Below are 15714 nucleotides of genomic sequence, written 5' to 3'. Positions count from 1 at the left end.
ATTTAAATCTGTATAAAGCGATATCTTTTCTCGTATTGCACTTGTATTCCCCTCCCCCCCCCCCCACCCTAAAACATGAAAAAGATGTGAAAAAGTAAGGGAATGAACTCACTTCGAAAGTGTGACGATTCGAAGAAAGCGGCGTGATTCTCGGGATTCTCGGGGCTTCGAACCTTCATCGGGGCTGGGGTATGAAACCGGGGTGTCAGGGTCATCTCGGGATGCTAAACGGGGATTAATTGCGAGAGAGAAGAGAGAAATAAGCACAAATGCCCGGAACCCTCGCATACTTTTTATAGTGGCTGGAGGCCCTCGGTACGCGGGGCGTACTCATGCGTCATGCGTGACCGCATCTTCGACTGCCAGAATTCGGACGGGACGGCGTAGAGGAGTAGGGGCGACGTGGACGGTCTGGAGCCTATCATCCGAGTACGCTGGGCGTACGAGGATACGTTGGGTGTAAGTCGTCTTGTTTTGTGCACCTCGAACTTGTAAAATCTGTAACTGTCACATACGAGCTCCGATTTTGAAGTTCTTTATATCCACACGAAGGTGAGAAAATACATTACAACTTTCATTTAGACTTCGTCGGCTAATTTTGAATTTATTTTTAAATGTATTTTATTTAATAGGCCGGGACACGATAATTCCGTTAAAAATCCATAACTTCTTTATTCGACGTCCGTTTTTGTCTGCCTTTTTACCATTGTACTACTATTACAGAGACCTTCAACTCTCGTTTAGGTTGTGTCAGCTAAAAATCGCTCAATCTTTATTTCAAGTTTTTAGTTGTCTATCGCTGTTACGAAACTTAGAAAATTCGTAACTTGTTCATACGAAGTCAGATTGGGGCGTTCTTTTTATGTATGCTCATGGTTGAATGTAATTTATGACCTTCGTTTAGATACCTAAGGCTAAAAAGCATTTTATTGAAGTTTCACTTTTTACGTTTAGCGGCGTTTTACTAGGTGTGTCGGGGATTTTCGATTGGTCATAACTCCTTCGTTATAACTTGGATTTGAGTGTTCTTTATGTTTTTGGAAACCTTGGCGCGATATCTAACACTTTATACATCCCAATTAAGATTTTAGAACACTTCATTTTTTATGCTAATTTCGTCGATTCCAAATAGTTCGTTATATTTGACTTTTTGAATGTTACATTGATTTGAAAAATATCGGGTTGTCACATCATCCCCCCGTTAGAGGGAATCCCAAGTGTATTCAGGTCCTCGCTTGGCATTCCAGCGGACCTTAGCAATGGGTATGCGACTTTGTTTAGTTCTTTTAATTTCCCGATCCATGATCTCTACTGGCTCTTCTACGAATTGGGGATTCTCGTTGATTGCAATTTCATCCAGAGGGATAACGAGGGTCTCATCGGACAAGCACTTCTTTAGGTTCGATACGTGAAAGCTAGGGTGTACGTTGTTGAGTTCCTCTGGTAATCGAAGTTTGTAAGCCACCGGGCCGATCCTGGCAAGGATCTCGAATGGTCCGATGTACCTTGGGTTTAGCTTTCCATGCTTTCCGAAACATATTAACCCCTTCCAGGGCGAGACTTTTAGTAGGACACGGTCTCCAACCTGGAATTCCAAGGGTTTTCGTCTTTTATCCGCATAACTCTTTTGTCTGTCTCTTGAAGCCTTCAGTCACTCCCGGATCTGAACAATATTCTCTGTAGTTTCTCTTATGATTTTTGGCCTAGTGAGAGTGCTATTCGTTGCCTGTCCTCTTGCTAGTTGTGTGTCACCTACTTCAGCCCAGTACAGAGGTGATCTGCACTTTCAGCCATAGAGGGCTTCGAATGGGGCAACCTTGATGCTAGTATGGTAGCTATTGTTGTATGAAAACTTGAACACTGGTAAATGGGTGTCCCACGCCTTGCCAAAATCGATTACGCAAGCTCTCAGCATATCTTCTAAGGTTTGTATGGTTCTCTCACTCTGGCCGTTGGTCTGCGGGTGATAAGCGGTACTCATCTCTAGCCTCGTTCCTAGAGATTTCTATAGTGACTGCCAGAACCTCGAGGTGAATCTACTATCTTGGTCCGAGATAATGGATATTGGCACACCATGCAGTCGTACAATCTCCCTGGTGTATGTTCTAGTTAGTTTCTCCAGTTTATCCGTTTCTTTGATTGGTAGGAAGTGCGCGGATTTGGTTAACCTGTCGACGATCACCCAGATGGTGTCGAGTCCGCTTGTTGTCTTGGGTAACTTGGTTACAAAGTCCATGGTTATCCGCTCCCACTTCCACTCGAGTATTTCTGGTTAGTGCAACAGTCCCGAAGGCTTTTGGTATTCTACCTTAACTTTGGCGCAAGTCAAACATTTGCCTACGTAGGTAGCAATTTCGGCTGTCATGTTCAGCCACCAGTACAATTTCTTGAGGTCCAAATACATCTTATCTGAACCAGGATGTATGGAGTATCGTGTCTTATGGGCTTCGTCCATGACAACATCTCTGAATCCACCAAACTTCGGCGTCCAAATCCGATTCGTGAAGTAACGAACTCCATCATCCTTGATTTCAAGATTCTTATCCATTCCTCTTAAGGCTTCACTTGCCACGTTTTTGGATTTCAAGGCTTCTATTTGAGCTTCCTTGATTTGTGTTGACAGGTGTGAATGGATAGTCATGGTTAAGGATTTCACTCGGCGGCCCGAGTATTCCTTTCGGCTGAGGGCATCGGCTACTACCTTAGCTTTCCCGTGATGATAACAGATTTCGCATTCATAATCGTTTAGTAGTTCCACCCACCGTCTTTTTTGCATGTTGAGTTCTTTCTGGTTGAGGATATGCTGGAGGCTTTTTTGATCGGTGAAGATTGTACATTTCGTGTCGTAGAGATAGTGCCTCCAGATCTTTAGAGCGAAAACGACTGCTCCTACCCCAAGATCATGCATCATGTAGTTTACTTCATGCGTCTTTAGTTGTCTTCAAGCGTAGGCGATGACCTTCCCTCGCTGCATTAGAACACATCCAAGTCCTTGGTTTGACGCATCACAGTAGACCACAAAGTCTTTTGTTCCTTCCGGTAAGGTTAAAATAGGTGCACTGCATAGGGCTCGCTTTAGTGTTTGGAAAGCGATGTCTTGTTTTTTTCTCCCCAGTCAAAGGTTACACTCTTCTGAGTCAGGGTGGTAAGTGGCTTAGCGATCTTTGAGAAGTTTTGTATGAACCTTCGGTAATACCCGACGAGGCCCAAGAATTGTCGGATTTCTGTTGGAGTCCTTGGAGTTGCCCAGTTCTCGATTTCCTTGATTTTGGATGGGTCCACGTGTATCCCCTCCTTGCTGACCACGTGACCTAGGAAATTTACCTCCCAAATCCAAAATTTGCACTTTGAGAATTTTGCGTATAGCTTCTCTGTCCTTAATGTTTCCAAAACATGTCGGAGGTGTTGGCTATGTTCTTCCTTGCCCCTTGAATAGATGAGTATATCATCTATGAACACGATCACAAATTTATCCAGGAAGGGACGACATACTCGGTTCATCAAGTCCATCAACAATGTCGGTGCATTTGTCAATCCAAGGGGCATCACTACAAACTCGTAGTGACCATAGCGAGTTTGGAATGCCGTTTTGGGAATATCTCCTTCCAGAACTCGCAGCTGGTGATACCCAGATCTTAGATCGATCTTTGAGAAGTAGCTCCCTCCTTGTAGTTGGTCGAACAGATCGTTTATGCGTGGTAAGGGATATCGGTTCTTGATCGTGAGTTTGTTCAGTTCCTGGTAATCGATGCACATGCGAAAAGATCCGTCCTTCTTCTTTATGAACATGACCAGTGCTCCCCATGGTGAGAAGCTCGGTCTGATGAAGCCTTTGCTTAGAAGTTCATTTAGTTGACTGGATAGTTCCTGCATCTCGGCTGGGGCTAGACGGTATGGCGATTTTGCTACTGGGTAGCTCCGGGAATCAAGTCGATCCTGAACTCGACTTGGCGCTCCGGTGGGACTCCTGGAAGATCTTCTGGGAAATTGTAGACTTCCGGAATGCCTTTAATGTCTTTTGATTCTCGTTTCTTGTCTACCACGTGGGTTAGAAAGGCATGATATTCCTTGCGAAGGTATTTTTGGGCTTTGACGCAGTAGATGATTTGTAAAATTGCACTGGGTTTGTCACCATAAATGACAAGAGTTTTGCCGCTTGGCAGATTGAGGCGAACGACCCTTTCGTGACAAAGTATATCGGCATGGTGAAGGCTTAACTAGTCCATACCGATGATGACATCAAAAATTCTTATAGTAATTGGCATATGATCGATTTGGAACAAGTTCTCATTTAAATTTAATGTACAGCCTATGTACATATCGTTTGCGCTTTCCGTTTTACCGTTTTCCATTTCTACAGTGAATATTTTATTGAGTGCTTGGGCTTTTTGATTAAGTAAGTGTTTGAATTTATGATTCACGAAGCTTCTCTCCGCACCACAATCAAAGAGTATGCATGCATAAATATTGTTGAGGAGAAACGTACCCGTAACCACCGTGGGATCGGCTATTGCCTCGTTCTGCCCTATTGCCAGCACTCTTCCTACACCGCCAGTATTCTTCGCCTTAGGGAAATCCCTCTTCAAGTGCCCATTTTTCCTACACCCATAACATGCCTGGCTTACTCCAGTACCAGGAACTTGGGTGATTGGTCGCGTCGGTGCCTTACAGAAAAGGGCAGTGTGCCCTTTCCTGTCGCAGTTTTTACAGTGCGTCTCCCGACAATTACCGTGGTGATGGTAATTGCATTTGTTGCACTTTGGCAGGTTCCCAGCATATTGCTTCGTTGGCGCTGGGGTAGTGGGAACAGCAGTGGGGGCAGTAGCGGCATGGACCGCCACTATTTGTTTCTTTGAAGGTTCCTGCGAAGTTTGACCTTTTCTTTTGTTCCAAAACATCTTCTTGTTGTTATTGTTGACATTGTTGTCATTTTTGTTGCTTCCTTTGGTTGGTTCCGAGACGACGATTGTGATACCTTGGCAGACCCCATGATCAACGAGAGATTGTGCCAGTTCCTTGGCGTTGTCGAACGTTGTGGGTTTGGAAGCTAGTACATTTCCTCGAAGCTGGGGTGACAGCCCCCAGATATACCTTTCCACCTTTTGGCTTTCCAGAATCATCATTCCTGGGCAAAGTATTATCAAGTCACTGAATCTATTTGTATAGCCTGTGATGTCCGAGCCCACCATCGTAAGGCCCCAAAGTTCCTATTCGAGCTTTTGAATCTCGCCTCTTGGGGAGTACTCTCGTAGTAGCATTCATTTCAGGTTCTCCCAACCCATGGAGTTTGACACTACCAGATTTAGTAACTTGACGTGGCTATTCCACTATGTTAGGGCTCGCTCGGAGAAGGTACAGGCGGCAAATTTTACTTTGCTTTCTTCGGGGCATGAGCATATCTCGAACACAGCTTCCGTTTTCTCTATCCATTGGGATAGAGCCATCACTCCCCCAGTTCCATTAAAGGGGATGGGTTTGCTGTTGTAGAAGTCTTTGTAAGTACATTCCCTGGAACAACCTTGGTTTTGGCCATTTGTAGAGCTGTTTATCCCTCCTCTTGATCCGTTGTTACTCATTTTTTCCATTGTTGCGGTTATGGCGGCTGTTACAGCAGCATGAAAGGTAGCAGTGTGCATCAAAGGAGGGGTGGTGGAGGTGGTGTTGGCGCTTCGTTTGTATTGAAACGTCGGGATTCCTTCTTGGTGGCATGATTCTGCCACAAGTTAAGAGACGAATACTTGATAAGTCAGTTGAAATGATTAAGAGAGGTTTATACATTTTAGTTCTGAGCATTTCTGGTTTTTGTATGTTCACGGAAATTTTCAAAAGAAAAAAAGCGTATGATTAATGGGATACTCAAGGAAGTAATAAATGCGTGTAAATTTCATTGATATTAGTATATGATACAACGATCAGGAAAATTTGACCTTTACTAGGTCTAGGTTACATCAATGAAAATGGGAAAATTTGATAGCATTCCGTCCTTCGAATTGTGTACTCACAATCCGTCGGGTTTATATTTGTACAAGAAAAGGTAACACCAACACTTAGCCGATAGATATAAATATAGCGTCAGAAGTACGCGTTCTATTCCGAGCGGGTAGGACGTTGCGGACCATGGTAGGTAGTTGTGGAAGTCTTAGCTCGGGCTACTTGACGTTCAGCCTCGATGATACGCCTTTCCATTGCGGCTTGTTGCTCACGGAACTCCCTCACTTCGGCTCTAGTAGCAGTAATGTATTTCTGAAGGGAAAAGGTGTGCTCTATTGTCCGATCGTGTTCTTCGTCCAGACGACGAAGACGTACCACAGTGATAGTAGCGGTAGCCCCAAAGTCGAAGAGTTAGTTGGCATTTGCTCTTGCTTGCTCGCCTTGGTTGGCAATGCGATGAACCATGACAGGGAGGGCCCTGTCAGCCGAACCCCCATTGCAGAGGTTATAAAAGCTTCACGTCATGTCGTAGGGTGGACGTTGCCCTTGTTCCCTGCTCCATTGCTTTAGATCCATAGCCCAGTGGGGCGTCAGGCCCTGAAAGTCTCATCGGGGAATTGCTGCTCCTCGGGGTGGGTTGTAGATTTCAGGCTCCGAGTCTGTGTTCCCACCATTACCTTCCTCTTCTAATTCTTCGTCTGGTTTTTCCTCAGGATCCTCTTCGGATTCCTCTTCTGGTTCTTCCTCGGGAATTTCCTCTTCGGAATCCTCTTCTGGGTCGTCCTCAATCCAACCTCCATTCCCTTGGTTGGGATAGTAGGGGTCCCCGGGAATGTGAAATCCTGCCATTTTGTCTGGTCGAGAAGTAGAGGTAAGAAAACTTGGGAGAAAAAGTAATTTTTGATAAGAAAATATTTATTTGACGATTTCCTAATTTTAACTAAATATTGGGGGTTTGCACGATTTTTGTAGCTCTTATGGTTCTATACAATACTCCTATAGTATTTCAAATTTGTAAGTTTGATTCTAGTAATTTCTTTGGTAAGTTTTCGACTTGTTACTCACTACAACCATTTCTTGACATATGTTGGTCACACCCAGGATAAATATAGTTGATCAGGCTATATTTATTCTCGATTTGATTACATATCCCGAGGCCTAGTCGTAGTGTCGCAACTTGCATTAATACTTTTATAAAGTTTTGCTATGATACGAGATGGATGCATGCGTGTACTTATACTTTTATAATAAAAAAAATGCATATCACTTTAATTTATTAAAAGTATCGTTTATGAAAATGTTTTGTCAGAGGGTTTTTGGTCCCTTTGAATTTATAGTTTATATATCTTATGTGGTTCGATATACTTAGTTCACTATAAACAATGCTCTGATACCAATCTGTCACACCCCCAAACCAGAATGGCGGAAACATTCGGGGGTGGGTGACTTCACGTAGTATCATAACAGTTGAATATTGTAAAGATAGTAAACACAATCATCATATATATAACAAAAACTTACATTGTTACGTGTAATAAGTGTTTCAAAAGACTATTACAATATGATGATTTAAAATGTTTTGATAATAGACGCCTTAGCGTTCCTTCTCCAAAAGCTGATGGTTACCTGTATCACTAATTCCCTGAGAAATACAAGTAGTTTCGAAAAAGTGTCAACAATTAAGTTGGTGAGATCATAAGTGTTTTTGTACTGAAATTTGTATGTCTTTTAGTAAAACTAGATAAATGTGTTTTCCAGAAAATCCAATATTTTCTACATATAGTTTGAAAAAGTCCCAAAAGTTGGAGTGCATTAGTATCTTTCGTGCTCAAATGATGAAAGTAAATTTATACTCAAAATAATGTATCCCAAAAATTGGCGCGATATCTAACACTTTATGCATCCCAATTAAGATTTTAGAACACTTCATTTTTTATGCTAATTTCGTCGATTCCAAATAGTTCATTATATTTGACTTTTAGAATGTTACATTGATTTGAAAAATATCGGGTTGTCACATATAATAACAACAACAGAGAACGATAAACACCAAGATGAATCAAAAGAGTGTCGAATGATTAATATCCTCCACCTTAGAAGAATTCAATGTAAATTGCTACTGTAAAGGTGAGCTAGGGTTACAATACAAGATCTTATCAAAATAATAATCAAGAAGCATCTTCTCTATAATGCATGCATGCACTATATATATATATATATATATATATATACATATATATATATATATATATATATATATATATGTATGTATATATATATATATACACTAAACCCTAAAATAAACATGGCTGGACAGACCCAAACCGAGAGCACATTGGACTAAACTCCCAAAGCCCAATGGCGTAACCTCTTAGACTCAATAATATCTGGTCTACTAGCTGTTAGATACATTATAGACCCTATCATTTGCTAATCGAGGGTCATATCAACATCCGGTTTCTCCAAAGATGGTGTTAACTTCGTTCCAAATTCCATAGGAACCTTTGCTTTGGAATCTTCCATCATGCCAAACTTAGCTCGTAAGGTCATCGTGTAAGCCTCCTGATTGATAAATATGCCTTGGAGTCCCTGTCTAATATATTCAAGCCAAGGAAAAAGTTAATTGGACCCATTGAGCTCATCTTAAACTTAGTCTCCATCAACTTCCTGAATTCAGCTGTTAGGCTGGGATTCGTGGAACCGAAGATGATGTCATCGACGTAATTTTGGACAATCATTAAGTGGTCACCCTCTTACTTGCGAAAGGTAAGGAAGCGAAAGAAGGTCCACACAAGTCGATATGTAACAGTTCAAGTGCTTCCACTATCTTAGTATTAATGCATGTAGGGTGGCTTTTTCTGCTCTGCTTACCCATCTCATATGCTGCACACAAATGCTCCTTATCAAACTTGAGAAGAGGAAGACCTCGAACGTGATCACCACTCACTAATTTGTTGATATCTTTGAAGTTCAGGTGAGATAGACGTCGATGCCAAAGCCAACTTTCATCAGTGTTTGCCTTTGAAAGCAGACAGATAGCTGGTGTCCCCCAAATAGGATTAAGATTCAGAGGATACATTTCTCCTTTTCGTGCAGATTTCAGCAGAACTTTCTTGGTTTGTTTTTCTATTATCTCAGATCCTTCATCATCAAATGATACCTTCAAGCCTGTGCCCATAACTAATTGTGATACACTGATGAGGTTGTGCTGCAATCCCTCTACATAAGCCACCTTTCTGATGGAGAGGTCTCCATTAGTTATCATCCCATATCCTTTGATTGTTCCATAGGAATTGTTTCCAAACTTCACCGATCCACCATCCTTTAGAGACCGAAATTCCCTTAATTCCTCCTTTCTCCCTGTCATGTGACGTGAGCAGCCACTGTCTATATACCATTCGTCGTCAAACTGCTCGTCACTGATTACTTGCAAATTTAAGCAGATTTAGGAACCCAAAGTTTCATGGGTCCTGGTGAGTTTTTCACAGAGAAAGGAATAACAATAGAAGCATCAACTAAATAAGTTATTTTAACAAGAGTCGTTTGATCTTTTCTTTTGATGGTAAACACCTTGATTTTTGTTTTATCTTTAAATCTTAATGTATCTTTTGGTGTTTCTTTAGATGGTTTAGTGTTTTTCGTTGGATTCCTAGGTTTAGCGGAGGATCTCTTATTTTCATTCTCAGAGTCTGATAACAGTTTTCCTTTTCCTTTGATGTCCTTTAAGGAATTTGTTTCATCTTGGGATCTGGAGGATCCATGTCTTGAATTAGGGCCGAAACTGGTTTTAGGACCGAATCTGGATCGAGAGCCGAATCTGGGTTTAGGACCGAACTTGGGTCGAGGATCAAAACTGGGTTGATGACCGAAATTGGGTTGAGGACCGAACTTGGGTTGAGAACCAAGACTTGACTTTCAGTTTTGGGATTTGGAATAATAGGAATTTGGACTGAAATTTTCCTTTGACTTTTCCTTTCCTTTATCCATGGATTCTTTCCTAGAAGGCTCATAGTTAGGATTTTGAGAATTCCAATGCCTTTTCCGTTCATTCAGATTCGAGGCATATCTTTGATTTCTGAGTCTTTTCTGTTCAGCTAGCTCCTTCTGAGATTTGTGAACATTGAAGCTGGCTTGTGGTTTCTCCTTCTGAGTTGCATTTGTCTTATCTTCCATTTTGGTTTCGATACTTTCCTTAGTTTGAACTTCCGGTGCTTCCTGTCTCTTAAGTGGACCTTTCGGTTCTTTCCTCTCGATTGGAACATCAGGTTCAACTGACGGTTCTTCAGGAACATCTTTAGTTCCGCTTGTGCTGGGAATATCGAAACTGGAAGGTTTATTGATGGGTTCTGGTATGTATCGTCCTTTGACTCTCCATGTGGTTTTCTCAGACAATCCCACGGTTTCATCTGCATTATCAATGGGAGCAGACCAGAAATAGTCTTCACATCCCTCAGCGTTATCCTCGTCAATTATTATCCTTAATTTTGTTGTTTGTCTTTGAGTGACTCCAGTCACAGCATAAACCTGATTTGGCACGGTCTGTACCTTTTGATAGACCAAGGCTTTTTCTTTGAGTTTCGGTTTCTGTTCCTTTGACAGACGAGCAAACTCAACCGAATTTTCTGAAATAAGAGGTTTTTCACTCTGGGTTTCATTTTTCACAAACTTAGAACAATCAACAACGTCCTCTACTGAGATTTCACTCATTTCACTCTCCGCATCAAATTCAGATGAATTATCTAAGTTTATTTTATTATCTTTAACAATTTTGGCATTTGACTCATCGAATGTTCGTATAGTTTCGGTTTTAATCTTTAACCTGTCACTTTCATCTAAGATATCTTTTAACATACTTTTATGTTCCTTAGAATCGATAAAAGTTTCTATCTTATCTAAACCTAGCCTATACGACATGGATGTTTCTTCAGAGGATACTACTGATTCACACTCTGATATAACCTCATCTTCCTTAAATTCAAGGAAGGGCAAAATCATTTTATGTATTTTCTTTCCAATTTCACAATTTAGATGTAATTGAGCAATATTAGTATAAAGACGCTTAGCAATTAAACAGAAAACATTTCTTTGTTTTAACAATTTTAAATTGTCTCTTTGCAAATAAATACTCTCATCCTTAGCCCTAACTAACTTTGCTTCCTTCTGCTCAATCCAGATCCTCCTCTCCTCACTTTTTGAAGACACACTGCCGAGTTGGTCAGTTAGGTTAGAGTTTGCTAAGCGAGTTTGCATGAGGCTACTACTTAGGTTGGAAAATTTAGAGTTTAGTTCATTTAATTCTTCTAGATATTCAGTTTTGGGAATTTTAAGAGATTCAAGGATAGAGTGTACCTTTTTGATCAATCGATCGTTGTCGTTGATCTTCTCACTCACCGGCTTGGCTGCAAAACACTTGTTTTCTGTCAGGTTCGGTTCTGTGTTTGCACTTTCGGTTGATGGACCATTAGTGACGATAAAGCATTTTCCACCAGAACCTTCATTCTTTGTCACAAGCGCCTTTCCATGAGTGGGTCTTCTAACCTCTTCGTCTTCAGAGTCTGTTGACCAGACTTCTACACCAACGAACTCATCTTCCCCTGCATTTTCTTGTACAATTAGTGCATTCATCGAGCTGTTGGAAGCCTTTTTCTTCTTGACTTCTTCTAGTTTACGCATGTAATACGCTTCATCATCTTCACCCTCTCTCTTCTCAGCCATCTTTCTTAACATGCAATCTTTGGCAAAGTGGTTCTTGCCGTGACAATAGTTGCAGTCATATCCAGAGTCTCCTGCAAGCTTGTTTTCCTTTTTCTCTTCCACCTTTTGAGAAGAGACTTTCGGTTCATCTTTTGTTTTCTCAGAACTATAACTTCCCTGCCAATTTCGGTTCTTATTGGTGGGAAATCTTCTTCTTGCGAATTTCTTTGGATTTGTTATCATTAAAGCATACACCTCACTTGTAAGATCACATTCTGACATGTCTGACTCTTCTTCTTCCTCAACAGCACTTTTTCCTTTAGAGACAAGAGCCAACAATCCCATGCCAGAGACCACTTTCACCTCCTTAGTTACAACACTTTCATGTGACTTTAGTATCCCAACTAGTTTCGCCAGTGAGTAGGATTTTAACTGTTCATGCGCCTTCACAGTGGAAACCACAACCATCCATTCTGGTTTGAGCCCGTTCATGAATGTAACTTTCTGCTCGATCAGCTTCCTCTCAATTCCATGCTTGATCATCTTACTTAAGAGATGATTGAACCGATCAAAGGTCTGAATGAGCTTCTCTTCAGGTTTCTGTTCAAAAACTCCAAATTCTGACAGCAACAGAGTTTGAATGGAGTGTTCCAGATCTTCATCAGTTGAGTAAAGTTCCTTCAACCTATCCCAGATCTCCTTAGCAGTTGTGCATGAGCCTACAAGCCGAAAAGTGTCAGATTGTAAGGCGAATCTTATCATTCGCATGGCTTTAACATTACACAGGATCTTGTCCTTCTCATCTTGTGGCATCTTCTGAACATCTGTCACCAACTTGTTGTAATCCTTCTGTGTCTTAACGATCGTGTTTGTTTCTGAATGCACAAACGGTCCAAGAATGATAGCTTCCCAGATGAGATAGCCATTATCTTCAGATCCAACCACGTAATCTTCAAAGTGATGAGCCCATACTTCGTAGTCTTGAGTGTAGAGTATGGGAACTCTAGTTGTAGATCCGATGTTGTTTGAGATGTTAATTGGGTTTGTATGCGTATCGTCGTGAGACATGGTGAGCTGCTAGAATCTTACCTGTAAACTTGAGATTAGGGTTTTTATCAAAAACTGAGTAGTCGTCGTTAAGAAGACGACGACTTCGATAAAAGCGGAAACCCTAAAGATTTATGAATACAGAAGTAAAGTGTATTGATCACACAATCTCCTGCTCTGATACCAATTGTTAGAACAATGTTCTATCAGGATCGTATGATTCTAAGCAAAATATAAATAAGAACGTAATGAAGAACACAAGTATTGCACTGAATATGCCGAATGATTAATGCAAAGATTCCCCAGAAGAGCTCGATAAAGAACTTCAATCTGTAGAGGTATTGTAGGGTTACAAGAATCAACGTAATCGACTATTCTATATAATACGCATACATGCATGCATATATTTATATTAAAACCCTAACAACTTATCTAGATAAAAGGAAACTATTCTAGATAACTACGGATGGACAAGCCCAACTCGATTACAAAACCAAAAGGCCCAAGACGCAACACTAAAATACTTAACAGTATTTACCGTATTTTTCTGGGAACAAATTCCGCAACCTTTTTATGAAAAGAAGTACTCTGATTGTTATAAAGCATAAACAAAATCGGTCTTTTCTGTCCGTGAAAATGGGGATGTCACCTCATGCCTCCACTCTTTTGTTCTCACCGATGCGCACACACACAAACGACTTCTGAAATCAGTGATTAATCAGATGTGCTATCGTTTTCTGCTATTAATGTTTTTTGCAAGTTTATGTTTCCTTGAATTCGATGATTTTATTGAAAACTTGTTGTTTTTTCTTTTATTTTTTCTGAAATCAAATTTGGTGTATAGTTTTATGCAATCACTGGTTTCTTTTTTGCTTCGCTTTTGCTATGAAATCTTGTTTCTCTTTGTTTTCTCTTGATTTTTTTTAAATCTTGATGATTTCTTGTTTCGCTTCGTTTTTATTGTGAAATGTTGTTGAAATATGTGAAAAACATTGTTGTAAATTCTTTGTTTTTGTTGTTTCTCTTGTATCTCTACTTTCCAACAAAAACAAATGAAGTGTATATATATATATATATATATATATATATATATATATATATATATATATATATATATATATATATATATATATATATATATATATATATATATATATATTGATTTGTTGTTTTTCTAAAATGTTGCTATGAAAGTATGTTTATGATTTTTGAAAAATCTGTAAAATCTTGTGAAATTTTGTTGAAATCTGTGAAATTGTGCTGATTTTATTAGTTTGATAATATCGTTGAAATCATATGCTTGTTGTTTGCTTGATGAAATATGAAATGTTATAATTTTGTTGATGAAATCATATGCTTTGTTGTTTTTTCTTGATGAAATTTTATTATTAGCATGTTATGGATTCACTAAATGAAAGTATCATGCTATATATTGAACAGGTGGTGTCTATTAGTGGAGAAGATTTCATACCCGACATTTATTAATATCAGATTTATTATGGATTGAAGTAAAAAAATTATGGTTTACACAGAAAAGGTATTTCGGGTAATAAGTGAAAATTAACAAGAGAAGAAAATATTTTTACTTTTTAAAGATGTTTTAGGTAATCATTGTTTTGGAGCTTTTAATTGTTTTGGGTACAACAATTAAGAAATAGGTTTTTTATTTGTGATATGAAATCTTGATTTTCTTGTATTATTGCAATTAGTTGCTTTAGGTATAATTAAGAAATGATAGTGTTATGTTGATTTGGATTTATGTTTGCTTTTCATTTATGTTTAAGCTGGATTTTATATGGTGTTCGTATTTTTTAATTATTCAAGAAGTCGATTCGGTTATTTTATAAACAAAAACATAAATTCATCAAAAAAGTAACACAGAAGGTTAAAATTATTATTTTTATAATTCAGCACTGCAAGTAAAAGGTTTCAACCAAACAACATTTGAAAATTAAGATTTTTAAAATTCAAACATTCTTAGAAATCCAGACCTTTTAAAAATTCAGCTCTTAAAAATTCAGATCCTACCAAACAGTCCCTAACTCATAGCTTAATAGAATCGACTATCAGGAGAAAACGTTTTTTTTTTAAATCTGATTAACCTGAAACTGCTTTTTTTTAATGAAAACCTGATTAACCTGACACAAAAGCTTCACTCAATGGGCATCACTAGATTTATACATTTATTGATATGTCAAAAAGCAAGGGACATGGCCGCTGACCCTAAAGAGGTTCCACCGGCGGTCATAATAAAAGAAAATGTTCAACATTGGTGTTGGTTTTAAATTGTACAGTAAATTACATGAATGGTCCCCATGATTTGGGGTAATTTGTATGTTTGGTCTTTAATTTATTTTTTAATTCGAAAGATCCCTACAGTTTGTTTTTGTTGCGCGTTTGCTCTTGTCTTACCTAAAAAGACTATTTAGCCCTTAATTTTTTAATTTATTTAAATAAGATGAGATAGATAAGATGGAATGGAAGTGGGGTTGAGAAGTGTTTATTTAAATAAACTAAAAGATCAATGACAAAATAGTCTTTTTAGGTAAAACAGGAACCAAGCGTGCAACAAAAACATATAATTGGAACCTTTCGAATTAAAAAAATAAATTAAGGACCAAACAAGCAAATTACCACAACCATAAGAACCATTTGTGTAATTTACTCTAAACAGTATTTCCAGCTTAAACAATCTTATAATTTTGTAACATTATATCCCATATTAATATTATTTTGAGAAAAAAATTACAAAAATAATCCTTGTAGTTTGCCAAAAGTCACAAAGTCGGTCCATGTTAATTTTTTTATGCAAATGGTCCTTATGGTTTGCAAAACTTGCAAAGATGGCATTTTTTACTAAAACCATTAGTATTCAAACGTTAGGAACTGAATCTGTGGTTCATCATATTTCATGAATTCAATCCCTATGTACTTGAAAAAGACAAAGATTTTCTTACAGATTTAGTTCCTAACGGCTGAATACTAACGGTGTTAGTAAAAAAAAGTCATATTTGCAAATTTTACAAACAACAACGACCATTT

General features: G+C 38.9%; 1 protein-coding gene across 1 annotated transcript; it reads right to left on the bottom strand.

The window, feature by feature from the left end:
• Positions 1-9846: 9846 nt before the first annotated feature.
• LOC128127523 (uncharacterized) lies at positions 9847-11604 on the bottom strand. The gene is made up of 2 exons (XM_052765998.1): positions 11323-11604; positions 9847-10899 (listed from the first exon to the last, which is right to left on the bottom strand). The coding sequence occupies exons 1-2, from the start codon at positions 11602-11604 to the stop codon at positions 9847-9849; spliced, it is 1335 nt and encodes a 444-aa protein (XP_052621958.1).
• Positions 11605-15714: the final 4110 nt, after the last annotated feature.

Source organism: Lactuca sativa, chromosome 8 (genome assembly GCF_002870075.4).
Source record: "Lactuca sativa cultivar Salinas chromosome 8, Lsat_Salinas_v11, whole genome shotgun sequence".
Taxonomy (NCBI): Eukaryota; Viridiplantae; Streptophyta; class Magnoliopsida; order Asterales; family Asteraceae; genus Lactuca; species Lactuca sativa.
This window is presented reverse-complemented; position numbering and strand designations above follow the sequence as displayed.